Source organism: Oryx dammah, unplaced genomic scaffold (assembly GCF_014754425.2).
Source record: "Oryx dammah isolate SB20612 unplaced genomic scaffold, SCBI_Odam_1.1 HiC_scaffold_29, whole genome shotgun sequence".
Classification (NCBI taxonomy): domain Eukaryota; kingdom Metazoa; phylum Chordata; class Mammalia; order Artiodactyla; family Bovidae; genus Oryx; species Oryx dammah.
Genome location: NW_024070213.1, coordinates 21,082,757 through 21,102,128, shown reverse-complemented (window position 1 = coordinate 21,102,128; position 19,372 = coordinate 21,082,757). Strand labels below are relative to the sequence as shown.

Genomic DNA, 19,372 nt, shown 5'->3' with positions numbered 1-19,372 from the left:
ATTCTTGTGAGAGGTTTCCATGGGAAACAATAATTTGGTTTCAATTTAAAACAAAAGGTTTATGCAATGTTGCTTTTTTGTTAAAAAATGTGGCCTGACTTTAAAACAGTGGATTCATTTTAGCCATAGTGGTCTGTTAAGGCCTTAGAGCAGTGCAAATGTACCTGTTTAACGAGCATCTTAATTTCAGAAATACATTTGGCATGTAATAGCCTTAAGTTAACTATTTTGTTTCGATCACCTTGCGAAATTAACAGCTTCACTTTCTAAGACTTCTTTGTTTGAAGAGTTTATGGCGCTGGCTCCTTTTGGTAGTTAGTGGAGGCAGTGAATTTTATAAAGTTATTCCTACTTGGTGCCCACTGTGGCCTTTAGGGCTGTATTCTCTCCAAAGTAGGGTTTATTTATAATTAATCCATGAGTCAAAAAGCTGATGCTGAAGCTTCTTCTCTCCTTAATTTTTTTACTATAATTCCAGATTAATGCTTGAAGTTTAATATCAGTATTTTCTTTCAGACTCATTTCTTTGATTGGGAATCTTTTTTCACTCTTTCAGATGTCATCTTGCTTGCTGTCTTTTTGTTAGCTTTTATATAATGTTAGATGATTTTTTGCTAGTGGTTGACTTGAGCATTTAAAATAAAACAAGATTGAGTTAATGTTCTCATTCTGAGCTGTATTTGTATTGATTGCTGCTTTGGGTTTAAAACACTTCATAAATAAATCTGATTTTAAAAACTCAGTGAAATAAAATTTAAGAGTTTATTAGAAAATAATGTATTAGCTAGTATTTATTGAGGACTTTTGGTACATTTTTGAGTTTTATATTTATTTCCTCTAAGTCTCTCAGCAACTCTGTGAGCTATTGACGAAGATATCAGGTTTAGAGAGATGAGGTATTTTGTCTGACTTTATGTAACTACTTGAATCCGGTTATGTTACACGCACAGCTCTCACCTTTATCCACTGGGTCACATTTATTTGGTTACCTCCCCTCACATTCCCTCTCTTCTGTGGCTATTTCCTCCTCCATAGCCTCTTTTGTCCTTAGTTCTGTCAGACATTGCCCTATAGTTCCTTTTGTTAAAACAACTTCTCTGAGGTAATTTACATATCATAAAATTCAGCCTTTTCAAGTGTATAATTTAGTGATTTTTAGTCAATTTACAGAGTTGTGCAACCATCACAATCCATCCAATTTTAGAGCAATCTCATTAATCACAAAAGATCCTTGTTGTGGATTCCTTACCTTTTTAAACATCTTTCTTGAACAAAGGACCTATATCCTATACTTCCTCTAATATTTAGCTACTCGGCTTCTTAGGCATTACTTAGTTATATTCATTTCACCTTTAAGTGGCTGTTGTGAATTTCAGGGGCTGTATAATGAATGAAGCCAGAGAGAGAGTCAGAAGTTGGTTTGGAGAGTTCAGCCATTACGGAGCATGACCTCTTAGTCCAGCTCTTCTGTTTTACTGTATTACTTTCCATTCTACCCTAAATAGACCCTAGTATCCTTTTATACCCGCTTTTCAGTTCCTGAAAAAGTGCTGCATTCTTTATTTAGAGACTAAATTTGGCCTGTGGGTTTCCATTTTTTCTTCATTGTTTTTCACTTTGTTGTTCTAGGTGCCACTGAATTACTCCTTCTAGCCCGAAGAACAGACTTGAGGCGCATTTCTTTGGATACACCAGATTTCACTGACATTGTTCTACAGTTAGAAGACATCCGCCATGCCATTGCCATAGATTATGATCCCGTGGAAGGCTATATCTACTGGACTGATGATGAAGTGAGGGCCATACGCCGCTCCTTCATAGATGGATCTGGCAGTCAGTTTGTGGTCACTGCCCAAATTGCCCATCCTGATGGTATTGCTGTTGATTGGGTTGCCCGAAATCTTTATTGGACAGACACTGGCACTGATCGGATAGAAGTGACAAGGCTCAACGGGACCATGAGGAAGATCTTGATTTCAGAGGACTTAGAAGAACCCCGGGCTATTGCGCTAGATCCCATGGTTGGGTAAGAGGCTCTGCTGACAGAAATTTTTGCCAGGGGTTTCTATTTCCACAGGTACCCAAAACATTGACAAAAACAACATGAAGTGTATGTTGCTTTCCAATAAATAGTTCTTTAATGACTGTGCATGTTTAGAATACAGTGATTGGAATAAAACCTCAAGTGAATGAATTGCTAGTTTTTTTCCTTGAATGTTTTGAATACGTTTTCTTTCTAAATTAAGTCCATACTTGCTCACTTTGGGTGTTGGCTGCAAATTTTGCCAAGGTTGCATCATGGCCATGAAAAATATGGAGAGAAATTGTTTTCAGAACTCTTTCTCTTCCCCTAGAAAATTTAATTTCATCTCATTTTCAGTTCTTCTAGGATGGTTTGGTAAAGAATATGTATTTTTTAAATGTCCCTAAATATGTGAATGGCCTGATTTCTAAAACTTGGTCAGGACATGCAACTATACGCCTGGTCTGTCTTCCTTTTTTGGGGGGCTGTTACACCCTGACCATGATCCAGGGAACGGCTTTCTACATACTCATCAATGTTATTTGTTACTATGAGATTCATCCTGAGGGTGAATATAATGGCAAATTATTACACTTCAGTGCATACCAATGCCTTTGAGCCCCTTAAACTCTCAGGAGCCGTAAGAACCAGAGCAACGAGAAGAGTTAGTTATTTGGGGAAATTGGTTTTCCATCTGAATATTACTACTGGGATAACCTTTTTTTTGTCAGAGATGATAAGCTAGCAAGAGAGAGAAGATTGTTCCTGGTAAGGAACACAAAAAAACCTAAACATAGAATCTCATTATTGGAAGGCATGTTTCATTATCACTCCTAGAAAACACTGTTTTATCTGAAAAAATTTTTTACAAGCTTATACACTGCAATTATAAATGTATTAAATGGACTCTTTGTATGTTTTTAAATCTTAACTGTTTTTTCCTTCTGTAGATGTTAACTGGTAACCAATGTAAAAGAGGGTTGGATCTGACCTTTAGGATATCTGAAATTTACAGTTTATTATCCGTTTTTAGCTCATACTCTGTATACTTCTGTAGGTACATGTATTGGACTGACTGGGGAGAAATCCCGAAAATTGAGCGAGCAGCTTTGGATGGTTCTGATCGAGTAGTGTTGGTTAACACTTCTCTTGGTTGGCCAAATGGTTTAGCCTTGGATTATGACGAAGGCAAAATATACTGGGGAGATGCCAAAACAGACAAAATTGAGGTTTGTTTCTTGCTTTTTCACTTTAAAACCACATTTATAAGGGTTTTTGAGTTGATGGTGATCTGATGCAGATATTCTTGTTTCTTCAATGGGATGCCAGAGGTTTCTTGTATTTTAATCAACCTTTAGGATTCTAGGAATTAACATCTTTTCTTCCAACTCATCAGAAGATTTTTGAGTTAAACTTGCATGAGCATCTATTTCTGGTCTTCAAAGCTTATGTGAATGACTTTTCTCATTATGGGTAAAACCACTGCTTGAATTTCCTAGGGGCAGTTTGGGTGAATCAGATGTTAAATAAGCTTGCTACTGGAAGAGCTGGTAGTCATTGTCAGCAAAACAAAGCATACTTTTTGTTGGTGTCGGGGAAGGTGGTGGTATATATTAACTATTAAGATGGTTACATGCAGACAGTTTTAAAATTGATTTATGAGCTATGTGGGAGAAAAATTAATTAGCCAGGGCTTGAGGGAAAATATTTAACAAATCATAGAACTAAGTTGGGGCAGCCAGAATAGAATTATGGTGGAAACAGCCACCATATGTGAATATTTTATTACTTTGTTTTGTAAAGGGTGAAAATCCCTCATAATGAATGTGAAGTCTGAATTCTACAACTTTAAATTGGGCTCTGCTAGAGGTCTTATGGGTCACATACTTAAAACAGAGTTCTGATCACAATATTTCTTTGGAGAACACATGACTTCTTTAAGTGTCCACAGTATTTGTTAATTGTTTATTTATTGAACACATGACTTCTTATATAAGGTGTAGGTTTGAATGTCTCTTCAAAGCCATGGCATGCATCTTGTAATAGATAATTTGGGCTATAGAGCAGTTACTTTAGAGAGGTAATTCTTGGGAGTGACAGGGACTCTCAGGGAATAATGAGATGAAGGGCCTTCGTTTCAGATTGGAATCTTGGAATAGGAAAAAAACTCATTCCACTGGGCTTAAATCCTGAAAACCATCTTCTGCTCTTGCAGCTGGTTTCCATTAATAGAAAACTTTGCATATACTTGACTATGCAAATGTCTTCCCTGTTGTTAGTGTTTCACTGCCCCCACCCCCTCTAAATCCACCTTAGTGTTGGAATTTTTAGCAACTGGAGTGCGGTGCTGCTGAGACAGAGGTTGTGAATTTACTTTTCAGACAGGCCATGAGCATCACTGGGGTACAGATCACACACCATTCCCCTCCAGTTCACGAACTGCGAATTGTTGATCCACCCTGGACTCTCCATGAGTGTATATGTGTTACTACTCTTAAAAAAACAGTTTTGGCCCATGTGTCCCAGAGGACTGTCTGCACCTAAGGCAGGAGCACATAGTTTACATCAGAGAAGAGAACGTGATTTTTTATTTCATAGGGACTTAAAAAATTCCATATTTGATCTTATCTTTCTTAGCTTATTACGGCTGTTTAGATTGTAAATAAAACATTGATTTCTTTCTAGGAATTTTTCAAGTCTTATCTATGTTTAGTTCAGTCACTCAGTCGTGTCCGACTCTTTGCGACCCCATGAATCGCAGCACGCCAGGCCTCCCTGTCCATCACCAACTCCCGGAGTTCACTCAGACTCACGTCCATCGAGTCAGTGATGCCATGCAGCCATCTCATCCTCTGTCGTCCCCTTCTCCTCCTGCCCCCAACCCCTCCCAGCATCAGTCTTTTCCAGTGAGTCAACTCTTTGCATGAGGTGGCCGAAGTTAGGTTACTTTATTTAGAGAAATTTATTTGAAATCACAAGAAGTCGAGGAGAGATTCAGGTAGAGAAATGGGAATTTATGGAGGTTCTGAGTGACAGTGTTTAAGAGTAAAAATGCATACATATCATATAACAATATAGAATATTTTACAGGATTTATTTTCTTATTTTGTGAGAAGTGCAGTAGGTCTAAAAATTAGGGTTAAATCTGGCCTCTTGAGCTGTGTATATGTATTAATATATGTGATGCCATTTGCTTTCTCACTTCCTTTTTCTTCCTTGACTTGCACCATCATCCTTAAACTTTCCTTTCAGATCTGCTTCTCTTCTTCCAGGTTTCAGTCAGTTCAGTTCAGTTGTTCAGTCGTGTCAGACTCTTTGTGAAATCCCATGGACTGCAGCACGCCAGGCCTCCCTGTTCATCACCATCTCCCAGAGTTTACTCAAACTCATGTCCGTTGAGTCGGTGATGCCATCCAACCATCTCATCCTCTGTCTTCGCCTTCTCCTCCTGCCTTCAGTCTTTCCCAGCATCAGGGTCTTTTCAAATGAGTCAGTTCTTCACATCAGGTGGCCAAAGTATTGGAGTTTCAGCTTCAGTTCAGTCCTTCCAGTGAATATTCAGGACTGGTTTCTTTAGAATGGACTGGTTGGATCTCCTTGCAGTCCAAGGGACTCTCAAGAGTCTTCTCCAACACCACAGTTCAAAAGCATCAATTCTTTGGCACTCAGCTTTCTTCCAGGTTTATTGGAACACAACTGCTATTTGCTCTTTGTTCTCTTTTTGACAGATTGTTTAGGGTTGGTGATACATCTCCTACCAAATCATACACACAAAGACCTCCCCTTGTTTTTTCCCCTGGAGATTCTGATGAAGTTTCCCTAATTGAGCATTCAATGCATTTGTAATTTTAATTACAATTACAGTATAAATTTTTTTTTTTTTAACAGATGCATCTGGGAAATAGAGCTGATACTGTTATCTAAAACTGCTGGTATATGACAAACTAAGGAAAGAGCACAGCTGTCCATCTAAATCAGTTTTGCATAAGTGAGGAAGAAAAACTGTTAGGTTCCCACTCTGAGACAAGTAGTGATTATGGGAGTAGCTGTGACCCCAGCTTTCATCTTGCCTTACTTGATAGCAGGTCGACTAAAACTTTTGGGAATATACATAATTTTAAAAATGCTCTCTTTTCTTAGATTACTTGCTAGCTAGCAAGTAATCAACTTATCCTTAGTGCTTATCTGACCTAGTCTAGGTCACATGCTCCTTGCTAGTCCCCTTCTCTTTAGAAAGCTTCCCCGCTTCTTCTGTCATGCCTAAGAATGAAAGGTGCTTTTTCCTGGGACTATAAGAAAATATTAAATTACAGTTGTAGTGGCCCTGTTCTCTTCTGGAAGACTTCAAGTTTACCTGGGTTGTATGTTTCCAGTACATTTGGGAGTTAAAAATAGGGGTTTGGTAAATGATCATGTAGCACTGTAAGGCATAGTACGCTCTTGAGTTTTGCGTGAATCTTATGGGAAGAGCTCAAAATGTTCATTCCGTTATGCTTTCTGCTCCATTAGTGAAGATGACTTAGACCAGGTTCTCACTCACTTCTTTTGGTAAGTGGTGATGTAACCAGGTGCTGGATATGTTGGGGAGCTAGGTTTGAGGATTGGGGAAACCAGAGAAAATTAATAGGGAGCTTTGGGTTTCAGACTTCATTTTTGTTGTCCAGAGTTGCAAGAAAAAATAAATAGGTTTACCGGAGATTTATAACCAACTTCCTCAGAGAGCAATGCTGTATAGTGAAGTGCTAATGATGTCTTTTTTTTCCCTTCCTTTCTTTTTTAAAAAAGACGATCATCGTATTGACTGGTGCTTTAAGAATGTTTCTGTGAGTGTATGTCTGATTTGCGTATTTGTGAACTGATAGGGACCACTTAACTGTAGGTACTTGTTTATGTTTCTTCATTATGCTCAAATCATTTCATCACCTTTTACACACAGGCTTCTAGTTTGCTTGCCTGCACTGGAGTCCCCTCTACCCTCCACTCAGGTGTTAAATATTAAAATACTTTCTGATAATAAATACTAAAGCATTAGCCAAAAAGGTTGTTTCTTTTTTCTGGTAGGTGACATTAAACAAGCCTTTATTTCTGTGTTGTAAGGCCTTACAGTAGGCAGAAGCACATTGTGTCTTAACAATATTCTCATGTTTCTTGATCCACTTAATGCCAAAAGCATTAAGCGTTTGTTGCACTACTGGCCTGCATTATTGCTTACCAATAGTGAAGACATATCACAGAAAATTTATAAGTTCAAAATATTTATATAAAATTAATGTTAGCTTGTTTTTTCTTGAGGATGATTGTTACATACCAGTTTAACTTGACATTATTAATGTGATTTCAATCACTGGTTATATTGAAAATAATAATACTATCATAGAGATTTTAGTATTAAAATCTCTGAGATTTTCTCATGATTTATTTTCTCAATATAGACTTGTTATTTGTTTTTTTCCCCTTTTTATTTTAGAGCTTATGCTGACAAATGCAGCAAGAGCTAGTGGAGATAAAGATTTTCTGATCTATGTCAAAGACATGTAGAATTTTTTTTCAAATCTCTTTTATTGTAAATTTCCCTATTTTACAGAATACAGCGTCCATAGATAGTTTCTCCAAAATCTAGTTATGCCTGGCACAATTCTGTTGGGAAAAAGAAACAGAGATTATTAGAACCTTGAGTACCAAGGAATTTTTGAATAAAGAGGGTATTATTGTGTAGGATGTGTACTGAAAACTTGGCCTTTGGTGAATGTTCTGTTTCACAGTCTAAGCCTGAAATTGCAGGGCTACGTTTTCCTCTCATGACAACTTCCTCTATTTAATCAGTACTCTTATAAAGAAATTTGTTTCCCAAGTATTCAGATTTCTTTTTAAAGTAATTTCTTTGTCTGGCATCTTTAGCCTGAATATTGTGAAAGTCTGTTGAAACACACAAGGACCCATTTATGATGGTTTTCCTTATTGTTTGTTTCTAAGATTAATTCCTCCTTAAGAAATTATAATAATGTAATCATTATTGGGGTAATCATCTCATCTGTTGAGGTAAAGCTCTCCTGAGTATATGACAAGTACCAACAAGTTCTTCCTTTTAAATCTTTGCCAGTTTATAACACTGTTCTGTAAAATTGATTTTACTTCTAGTTTTAGAGAAAGGTTCAGATAATGAACTTAAATAATCTGAATCTTTGCCCATTCCTATTACTTTACCACAGTATATATGTATGTGAATATATATATTTTTCCCCATGTATTCTCGACATATTATAACAGAAAAATATTGATAAATTCCACTGTTAGATTCCTCAGCCCAACAGAACACCTGGATTTGGGGCCTGTATTCATTGAGTTGTAAACATGATGCTCTCCCATTATATTTCTCATTTCTGTTTGGGATGTATCTTACGATTATGTACATCTTTAAGCTTCTGTATGAAAGTTACCTGTTTCATACCTATATGAAAGTTGATCTACAGTTCTAGCAACATTTTTAAACTTGTTACTACAATCTGCAGTAGGCAGAGTAGTACATCATCCAATTATAAGCTCTGTCATCTCATTATCCACTCTACTTTGGCTCTAAAATAATTATTGGACATATTTATGATGAGAGAAACTTGCTTGATGATAGGTGTAATCATACTTTTCCTGAACTGCTGCAACAAACCCGTGAGTCTCACCAGGCAAGATGCATTTACCTCACTTTGGAGTTAGAATAATTTTATCTGTGTAAATTAGGATAATCTGATATACGTTGGTACTTAGAAAGCATTTTAGTGACCAAGTTTGAACTTGCACTTGTATCATTTAAAAAATATTATCCTATTATACGTTTTCATCTCATGTTTTAGTATTAAGCTGTTTAATATGTGGGGAGCTGTTTTTAGTTACAGTCTGACTATTTTGAAAGTGCCTGTTTTGTTCCTTTGGTTTCTCTACCCCTGTAGCAGGAACGCTGACTTTCAGTGTTGTCCTTTCTTGAGAAGAGAGGTCAACCTCTTTACAATTTATAACAGTTTTTAGTTCTTACAGAGATAATCTCTAGATCTTTATTGAATCATTTTGTGATACTGGACCTAGTTCTCATATGATTTTGCCATTTACCTGGGTGACTATAGATAATTCACATAATTGTTGGTCTTTGTATTTTGACCATTGAGATAATTTGAAGCTGATGATCTTGACGTTCCTTCCAGCTTTAACATTTTCTGATGCTTTTTATACTAATTGCATATCATAGGGTAAGAACAAATAAAACATTTTGCCTGGGAGATTGCTAAGAAGGAATGTATATCACAGATGACATTACTTTTTTTTTTTTTCTTTTTAATTTTTCCTTATATACTGTGCCAGTAATTCCTCTCACCTAAGAAAAACTTGGCGTGTTGGAGGTTCAGTATCTTTGTAACTCAGTTTTACTGATATTAACTTCTGGTAAGCTATTCATTTAGATTTTCCATTGACCTCTATGCAGACTACTTCATTATTAACATGTGTGACGGGCTTAAATAAATGTTGAAAGCTGTTGTTTGAAGCTTGCCAAACATGTAGATACTAATGGAGTCCATGTAAAACATTTTTCAGGCGGTTATTTCCCTGTAGCTTGGAAGCTATTATATATACTTTTAAAGGAGTCACAGAGATTTTATTTTTATTGTTATTAGATTTGGAAAGGGTAAACAGTCATATAAATGGCGAGGACCACAATTTTAGGACTTGTTGGGAGGGAATTTGCAAAACATTGAACAGTGTTAACAATGACAAGTGTTTTCACCTTATCACCAGCTATTTAAGGAATTTGTGTAATAGTCATTTATAAAGTTATCCATAATGAGCAAAGGATTCACCTTCAGTCTTTTTTTCCCCCCACTTTAAATTAGTTTTCAGTTTTAAAATGTTAAGAATGTTATAATGCAGGCCCTGTTAATTTTTTGATTGAACTCTGAGTTACCAGACTCTTCATTCATTGTACTGTGATTGTTTTTTTTTGGGTAGATATGATCTGAAATAATAATCTCAGGGAAGGAGTTAGAATCCCTTTTATTGTGCTGAGATTTTCAGTAGACTCTTGTTTTGCTATTTCATTTATTATTTTGAGCTTCTGAAATCTGCCAGGCTTCTATTAATCTAGCCCTTGCTCAGAGTTATTTAGTTTTGTTGTTCATTCATTTTTGATTTTGGATTGACTTATGACTTGGTTTTTATGTCTGGTTGAGATTTATAATACTATTTTTGTGTTAGTCACAGTGTTGTTCTTAAAATATGGGGGAGAAAACCCCAAACTCTTCTGGGTTACAGTGGATTTCATTAGTCTGCAGATAGTAAGGAAACGGTATTTCATGTGTTTTCAGAGTATCATTGTCTTTGGGGGGAAAAAAGCCATGTTCAGACAGTTTAGATATTATTATCAGATGGTTTCTGCATAGTTCCCTATACTCAAGCAAACATTTATTTTTTCTAACCCAGGTTTCATTTCTTAAAATGGAGCAGTGCTTGGTGCTTTCGGATTAGCTTCTTTTATTTGCCAAAGGTCATAGAACTTACTACTTGGAAAGAAAACAATAGAATTCAGGTTTCCTGTACAGTACTATTTGTGTTGAGTTCTGCTGCCTGTTTGTTTTTGAAGTAATTTCAGACTTCAACAAAAAATTGGCAATAGTAGTAAAACTTTCACCCAGATTTGTTTTATATACTCAGAGAATAGTGATCACCAGAAATGAACACTTATACCATTTCCATTATTCCTATTATATTAATTGGAATTCTCATAAGGAAGAGGTGTCCCCTTTCCTATTTATTCAGTTATTCATGTATATTTGTACATACACATTTCTATATATATGAACCCATGGATGTTCAGTTTATTCCACAGATTGCATTCCATTGTCATCATTATATTGTTGCAAAGATTATCCCAGAATTGGCAATAGGAGTACCATCAAGGTGATTCCATGTTCTTTTCACGTGTCCTTTTTTTTTAAAATTGTGGTGAAAAACACATAACATAAAAGCTACCACCTTAACCATTTTAGAACATACAGTGGTGCTAATTATATGTGCATTATTGTTCAAGATCTCTCGAACTTTTTATCTTGCAAAACTGAGTCTCCATTCCTATTGAACAACTCCTGGCAAACACCATTTTACTTTCTGATTCTCAGGATTTGATTACTTTAGATAACTTGTCTAAGTGGAATTACGCAGTATTACCTTCTTGTGACTGGCTGTATCTCATGTAGCATAATGTCCTCAAGGTTCATCCATGTTTGTGTCATGTGATAGGATTCCCATCTTTTTTTAGGCTGAATAATATTCCATTTTATGCATATACTACATTTTCTCTAACCATTCGTCTTTTGATGGGCATTTAAGTTAGTTCCACCTCTGGGCTATTGTGAATAACCATACCACAATGAATATGAGGTGCAGATATCTCTTTGGCATCCCATTTTGCAATCTGTACCAGAAGTAGAATTGCTGGATCATATGGGAATTTAATCTTAATTTTGTAAGGAGTCCCCATCATTTTAAAAACACTTTTTGAAACAACAGTATAGTCCAGCTTTCTCTTATTTCCCATGCCAAGGAGCCATGGTTCTTTTTAATGAAAAATAGTATTTAAAAATCAGAATCTGGACATAAGGTATGCTCATTGGTACTGGAGTACTTTGCCTTAATTACTAAGATGTTAGAGTCAATTTTTTTCCCTACTGAGACTCCAAATAGAGTGTACATAAGTTGTTCTTGAGTGAGAGGAAAGGGATCAGTTTTCCGTTATATGCTGATGTTTCTCCCAGTAGGGTTTATTAAAGGCTCCAGGTCAGTGGGATTCTCAGAGGTGTCTCTGAAGCATTTGAGTAAATTGATTAAGGTGGTGTTGGTTTTCATCTTAATGATACCTTTAGCTGAAAAATCTGTTCTCATTTTTATAGTTTTGCTGAGTAATTCTTGTTTTAGAATACTTCGGTCACAATAGCAGTTTGTAGCTCTTGTGACTCAGACGGTAAAGCGTCTGCCTGCAATGTGGGAGACCCGGGTTCGATTCCTGAATCGGGAAGATCCCCTGGAGAAGGAAAAGGCAATCCACTCCAGCACTCTTGCCTGGAAAATCCCATGGACGGAAGAGCCTGATAGGCTACAGTCCATGGGGTTGCAAAGAGTTGGACACGACTGATTGACTTCACTTTCACTTTCACTTGTCTGTAAAAGAGCATAGTAACTGCAAATGTTTGGTATTTGAAGCATGACTCCTTGTAAAAATACTATAAAACTACCTAGTGCAAGTGTGACACCTTCTCCTTCTGTATTGAAAATCACTTGTATTTACTTAGACTTAAAATGTCTTGAAGTAGGTTAAAGTCTTTAAATGCAGCACTGCAGTTGCTCTTACTGCTCTCTTAAACAGATGGAGAGTATCCCTCTGTTTCCCCTACTGGGTGCAAAGCGTTTCTCTTTTCTCACTCCAGTGAGATTCTGCATGACTGAAATATTATTGCCATCAATATATATTGTTTTCTGTTTTCAAAAATGCTATTTCTGTGAAATTATACTTTATACCCTATGGAGTATATGAATCAGCCCCAATGATACCTATTTGTCATATATATATAATTATATATTAATTATGTTAACATATGTAATATATAAACTAATAATTCACTGATTGTTTTGAATATTGCCTGGGCTATTATAAGAGGAATGGTTCGTTTGAATTTTCTTTTGGAACTTGATAGTATTCCCAGTTCATTTCATGATGGGTGCCTGACTGTCCTGTTGTCATCTATTTTTTGGACATGTCTAGTCAAGAGAAGTTGCATAGCAGCAACTTTGGTAGCAGACTGGCTGCATTCCACGATGGGTAATCCTGTGTTGACTTTTAATGAGCTGACGAAACTGCTCAAAAACGGATGTCATGTCTACAGAAGGTTTGCCATTACCTCCTATCTGTGAAGATAATGTTCTGGTTAACCCACATCTGTTTCTTGTTGTAGCCCATATTCTAAGTGTGGTTTGTAATACTGGGGAATGCCTCAGAATGTTAAATCCGTACCACAATGCGGTTGAAGCAGCTGAAACCACTGGAGACTCTGGTTCAGATTTGGAGGTAGATTTTAGGAGTGACAGAAGCCTAATTTCAGTTTAATTAAACCACTCTGAGGTAATACGATGAAGCACAACCTCAAGAGTTGCCAGAAGATTTAATTAGTGTTGGCTCAACTTGTAAAGCATAAGGGTAATCTTTTGGAATCTGCTAAAATGGTGCATTTGTTCTGGGTTCACAGTGTACAAGCAGTCTTTTACCAGGATTTGGGTTGTTACTTTAAACATAAAGAGGCTTAAAATGGTATTTACAAACCTAGTAACCTGTCCAAAACTGTTACTCCTTGGGTATGAGAATGTAATAGTATTTTCTTTGAGACAGAGCAACATGATCTTGTTTTACTGTGTGCTTTTGCCTAGAAGAGAGATTGTATGGTTGATAAAAGAAATGTTTAGGGTAGAAGCCAATTTGCTAAGAAGTGTCAACTCTGCAAAAGTAATGGAAGGAAAAGATTTCACAAAGTAATCCTTAGACTCAGTATAAAGGGAAATACAGAGTTCTTTAGGTGTGAGGTCTCACAGTCACGTTTTGTTTAAACTTTTGATCCCTTAATCTCTTCAGACTATTCTTATAAATTGCTTCCTACATCGTATGAATAACAAAAATGATAGCAGCATTTATTAATAACTTATTATTCACATGCCCTTGGACTGTTATCTTTCCTCATTTTTTTTTCAATTAAAAAATTTTTTTTTACTTATGGAAAATTTCAGGCACATAGTAAAGTGGAGTAAAGATACTCAGGAACCACCCAGCTTCTCCCTAGTGAGAGCCAGTGAGATGGGGAGAGCCAAGGAGATGGCAGATATAAATGTGATGGCAGGTTCAGTTCAGTTCAGTTGCTCAGTTGTGTCCGACTCTTTGCGACCCCATGAACCGCAGCATGCCAGGCCTCCCTGTCCATCACCAACTCCCGGAGTCTACCCAAACCCATGTCCATTGATTCGGTGATGCCATACAACCATCTCATCCTCTGATGTCCCCTTCTCCTCCTGTCCTCAATCTTTCCCAGCATCAGGGTCTTTTCAAAAGAGTCAGCTCTTCGCATCAGGTGGCCAAAGTATTAGAGTTTCAGCTTCAGCATCAGTCCTTCCAATGAACAACCAGGACTGATCTCCTTTAGGATGGACTGATAGGATCTTGCAGTCCAAGGGACTTTCAAGAGTCTTCTCCAACACCACAGTTCAAAAGCATCTATTCTTCAGCGCTCAGCTTTCTTTATAGTCCAACTCTCACATCCATACATGACCACTGGAAAAACCATAGCCTTGACTAGACGAACCTTTGTTGGCAAAGTAATGTCTCTGCTTTTTAATATGCTGTCTAGGTTGGTCATAACTTTCCTTTCAAGGAGTAAGCATCTTTTAATTACATGGCTGCAATCATCATCTGCAGTAATCTTATTAATATAAACGTTGTTTTAATACTTCTATTTTGAGATAACCGAAAAGAAATGAAATCTGGACTTTGTCTTTATTCTTAACAAATCTCGGCTGGTACTTGGAAATGTAAACTTGCAAATGTGATAAAAGATGAAACAAGTGGAGTTTTGTTCATTCTTCTCATGAGAAAACATTTTTTGAAGTAATGTTAACCATATTAGAATTTAGTTTAGCTGGGGAGGGAAGAAAGCTCAAATGGGAAACATTTGTTTGTGGTTCTACCGAGCCTGAGAGTCTAGGGCAGCCTCGAAGGTGGCAGGCAGGTTTGAGAGGGGATGGAGGTCCAATTTAAAGCAGGAATAAATTAACTTTATTGTGGGTTGTATAGTCACCACCATTAAATTCTAATCCTGCACAGTCTACTGTGGTAGTCAGTGGCCATGTATATCCACAGAGCACCTACAGTGCGGTTACTCTGAATTGAGATGCTTAAAGTGTTAAATGCATACTGAGAAGACTATAAATATTAGTATTAAAATCTCAGCAAAAGTTCTAAAGATTACATTTTGAAGTAAAAATATTTTGGATATATCTGAATAAATTAAGTATACGTTTTTTAAACTTAAATCTGGCTTCTAGAAAAATTTAAATTACACAGGACTCATATTTGTGACTTGTATTATTCTTTGTTCGGACAGCACTATTCTAGACTCAACTCTGTTGTAAAAAGCTACAGCAGTCAAGAATGGGAAGATAATTAAGGGGACAGGTGTGCTTACAAAGTTATATTGAAAGTGTCTTTAGCATATCTTAGTTACACTGTTGAATTTGAAAGAGATGCTACATCTAGCTTTAAGTGAGTACTGTATTTACTCCACTAACCGCCCACCCCCGCCAAAAACCCAAAACAAAAGACTTTTAGTTTTGCCTTTCAAGTGAGAGAAGAAGGAATAGCTAGCTAGAAGGGACTAATGTTCTAATGTGCAAAGCTATGCAGAATCTTTAGCTGTGGCTTTTAGGGAACCGTATTTGAGTCCTTGGACTCTGCTGTTCTAAAGATTATCAGTTGTTGTTTTGCCAGATGTTGCTAAAAGTTACCTTACCTTTTAAGCATGTCCGTTGCATGTTTTTTTCTTTTTCCTGAGACCCTTGCTTGCACTTAAGAAAGAAAGTGAAGTCGCTCAGTCGTGTCCGACTCTTTGCGATCCCATGGACTGTAGTCTACTAGGCTTCTCTGTCCATGGGATTTTCCAGGCAAGAGTACTGGAGTAGATTGCCATTTCCTTCTCCAGGGGATCTTCCTGGCCCAGGGATTGAACCCAGGTCTTCTGCACTGCAGGCAGACGCTTTATCCTCTGAGCCACCTTAGAACAGCATTAACACTGATCTAAGCCTCAGTTTTGTCAGGGGATCAGAGTAAAGGTCAGCAAAGCACTCCTAACCTGCAGTCCTTATGTGCAATTCTGAAATCTAAAAAGCTCTCAAAACTGAAAATTGTTTTTGTTAATTAAGTTCGTAAAGACCCAGACTTGAAGCAGTGTAAGACTAATTGTAGTCTCTGTTTATGCTCCTTTGTGGGAATATGTGTATGTCTTTCAGCAAAAATATTATCATGCTTGGCAATGAAGTGTTGCCCTGGACCCAGGTAGGGGTGATATGCTGTGTACATTGTGTTAACCTTTCTATATTTCAAGAAAAATTTCTGAATTCTGAAACAGGGCTAATTAACCCCAAGGCTTTCAGAAAAGGGAATTTTTGGACCTCTATTATTCTGTGGCTTCCTAAGTGGCATGGTGGTAAATAATCTACCTGCCAATACAGGAGACTTGGGTTTGGATCCCTGGGTGGGGAAGATCCCTTTGAGAAAGAAATGAGAACCCATTCCAGTTCTGTTGCCTGGGAAATCCCATGAACAGAGGAGCCTGGTGGGCTACAGTCCATGGAATCGCAAAGAGTCAGACCTGCACACACAGACACGTTATCATCCCACAAAAATTGAAAATATTTTATTAACTGTAATACTTAGTTTTGGGGGAGGGGGCTGTGCTGGGTCTTTGTTGCTGTGCAGGCTTTTCTCTCCTTACGATGAGCATGGAATACTCTCCAGTTGCAGTGTGCAGGCCTCTCATTGTGCTGCATTCTGTTGTTGTGGAACATGGGCTCTAGGGTGCACCGGCTTCAGTAGTTGGGGTGCATGGGCTCAGTAGTTGGGGCTCCCGGGCTCTAGAGCACAGGCTCCATAGTTGTGGTGCATGGGCTTAGCTGCTCTGTGGCAAGTGGGATTCTGGACCAGGGATTGAACCCTTGTCTCCTGCACTGTCAGGCAAATTCTTTCCTATTGAGCCACTAGGAATGCCCTATTAACCGTAATTCTGCATTTGAGATAGTTATCTTTAGCACAGTCAGGACACAGTGATACGCTACATGAGGTCTTTCTGAAACACAGCTGTGTCATGTCACTCTCCTTAAAGTGGCTTTCATAAGTTTCTTGTTTTCTGTAGTTTTCTTATCTGGAATTTCATACCTGGCTATCAGGTGATATCTGCCTGAAGCTGTCTCTTTGAGTCCCTTTTGTATTCTTTTTACCTCAAAGCGTTTCTTTAGTCGAACAAGACATTCTGGACTGCATCTTAACGTGTATCACCTTTTTTATTCATTTAAATAAATTCCTTTTTCATTCATTTAAATCATTTTCTCTTTTTCTTTGTCAAAATTCTTCTAATTCTTGGAGGTGGGTTTGAACTGCTACTTGCTCGAGTTTTTTCCATCAGCTGTAGACCAGAGAAGGGTGCATGTGTGTGGTTGTAATACAAGTGTAGACTACCCCCTCACTTGGATGGTGACCCCTTAGCCAGAAGGGGCCTGTTGTGAACTTCTCAGCATGCATCATGTTTTTCACGTGATTTGCGTTTAGCAAGTATGGTCATTGATTCTGGGGATTGAAGTGAGGGTCTGATAGAACAGTGAAAGTATATTCCAATTAAGTTGCCCAACTGTTTGCTCCTTTGTGCTTACTGTTTTAGTTAATGTGCATCTAAGTTGCATAAGCAAACAGTAAAAATGGGTGTTTTTCCCACAGCCTCGCAGTTTCCCACTAGTTGCCAGCATATAGAAAGGTCTGTGTTGCTTTTTATTCTGTTTAAAAGTGTGTGATGGTTTGGTCTTTTATTTCCACATATCCTTTTATATTTATTTATTTATTTTTATTTTGAAGTGCTATATTTTGCTAAATTAAATGTAGTCATTTAAGTGTAGCTATTTACTTTTAGGGACTAAAACATTTTACTAAGAACAATAAAGGGGAAAAACAGCATTTAGAAAACATCTACTACACATCTGATACTGTGCTAATAAGTAAACATTCTTTATTCATAAAATAATTTAGCATGATATGTTCTCCTGTTTTTTGTGTGAGAAATTGCCTTATCTCATGAGTGATAGAGTTTATATTTAAAATCCAAATCTATTGAATTCTGCCAGAATATTGTTAGATAATCATAAGAGATGTTCTGTTTTGTTGTATTTGGCCGAGTCATGAGGCCTGCGGGATCTTAGTTCCCCAACCAAATATCGAACCTGTGCCCCCTGAAGTGGAAGCAGAGTCCTAACCGTCGGATCACCGGTGAATTTCCCCATACGAGATTTTTAGAGAGCAAAAGAATGAAGAGTAAATGCTAAAGAGAAAATGCTGGGTTTTGTGAACCAGGAGAATTTTTTGGAATTGTTTGTTATTTTTCTCCCTGTGATTTTCAGTTTTATTCTTTGCCTGATATCTGAATTCGTATTCAATCGGCTATCTTGTGTTTAAATTGTTAATTTATCAAAATGAACCATCAGAAATGTTGCAGGACACATAACTGAAAAAGAGGAGTTAGTTAATCCTGTAGTATTTTTGAAGTAGAAATTTAGGTTTTATTTTTAGAAACAAGTTCAGTATTGGGCAACTGGTGTATGCATTTAGATCAGCAAGTAAATTTTAACAGGAAGGCCAGTATTTGAGTGTAGTAATCAGCAAAATTAGTGTTAATTTATTAAAAGTAAAATAGCTGATGCAAGACAATACTTAATCTAGGAATAAAATAAAATCAAACGTGTTAATGTATGGTACACTTATAAGAAACTATTATTTTAGGGTTCTAAAATACAGACTATTCAGCAGTCTGTGTTAGATGCTGTCTAATAGGATGATGAACTCCTGCCCCTAATGGAGGAGATAGGTTTCCTGTTCTGCATATGACATTTTGGGTGAGGTAACAGTACATTTTCAGGGAGATGCCTTGGGAAATACTGCAGCAGAGACTAATGAGGCCTTAGACCAGAGCTTGCCATATTTGTAATTTTTCTGCAGAAGGTAATAAATAGTAAAGGCATAAGACTTGATTGTCTTGTTAAACGATGTTTTACAGAGACCAACTCAGGAAATCTTGCAAAATCCCCAGCCAGGTTTGAAAAAGGAAAGAGGAACCAGTGAAATGAAGAGTTAGAAAGCAGTCTTTGTGTAGGAAAAGAAGTAACATCAGATCCGTGCCATGAAAACCCAGTGTAGAGTTTCAGTGAGTCAAAAGAGGCAAACGTTAACAAAAGCTGAGAAAAACAAAGAAGTAGTCATTGATCATTTTCAGTAGTTACTTTGTCTGAGTCACAGGTTGTCAGCCGGTTGTAGGAAGTGAAGGGACTGAGTGGTGTTAGGTAGAGGCAGCACTTACAGATCACTGTCAAAGAATAAAAACGGAATCTTTCAGCTTTCAAACATCTTTCTAAGATGGTGGAAACTGTTGTGTTAAAGGCAAAAAAGAAGGACTTTATGGAGAGGGAGAAATTGGAGCTACTGGTAAGGAAGGAAATAAAATAGTATTGGGAGGAAATTCTTGC

General features: G+C 37.2%; 1 protein-coding gene across 2 annotated transcripts in view; it reads left to right on the top strand.

The window, feature by feature from the left end:
- Positions 1-19,372, top strand: part of LRP6 (LDL receptor related protein 6) — a 170,983-nt gene that overhangs the window by 96,915 nt on the left and 54,696 nt on the right. For both annotated transcript variants that reach the window (XM_040235198.1, XM_040235199.1), the window contains exons 6-7: positions 1,630-2,026; positions 3,081-3,252. In XM_040235198.1, the coding sequence (XP_040091132.1) occupies positions 1,630-2,026; positions 3,081-3,252 (569 nt within the window). The remainder of the gene's footprint in view (positions 1-1,629; positions 2,027-3,080; positions 3,253-19,372) is intronic.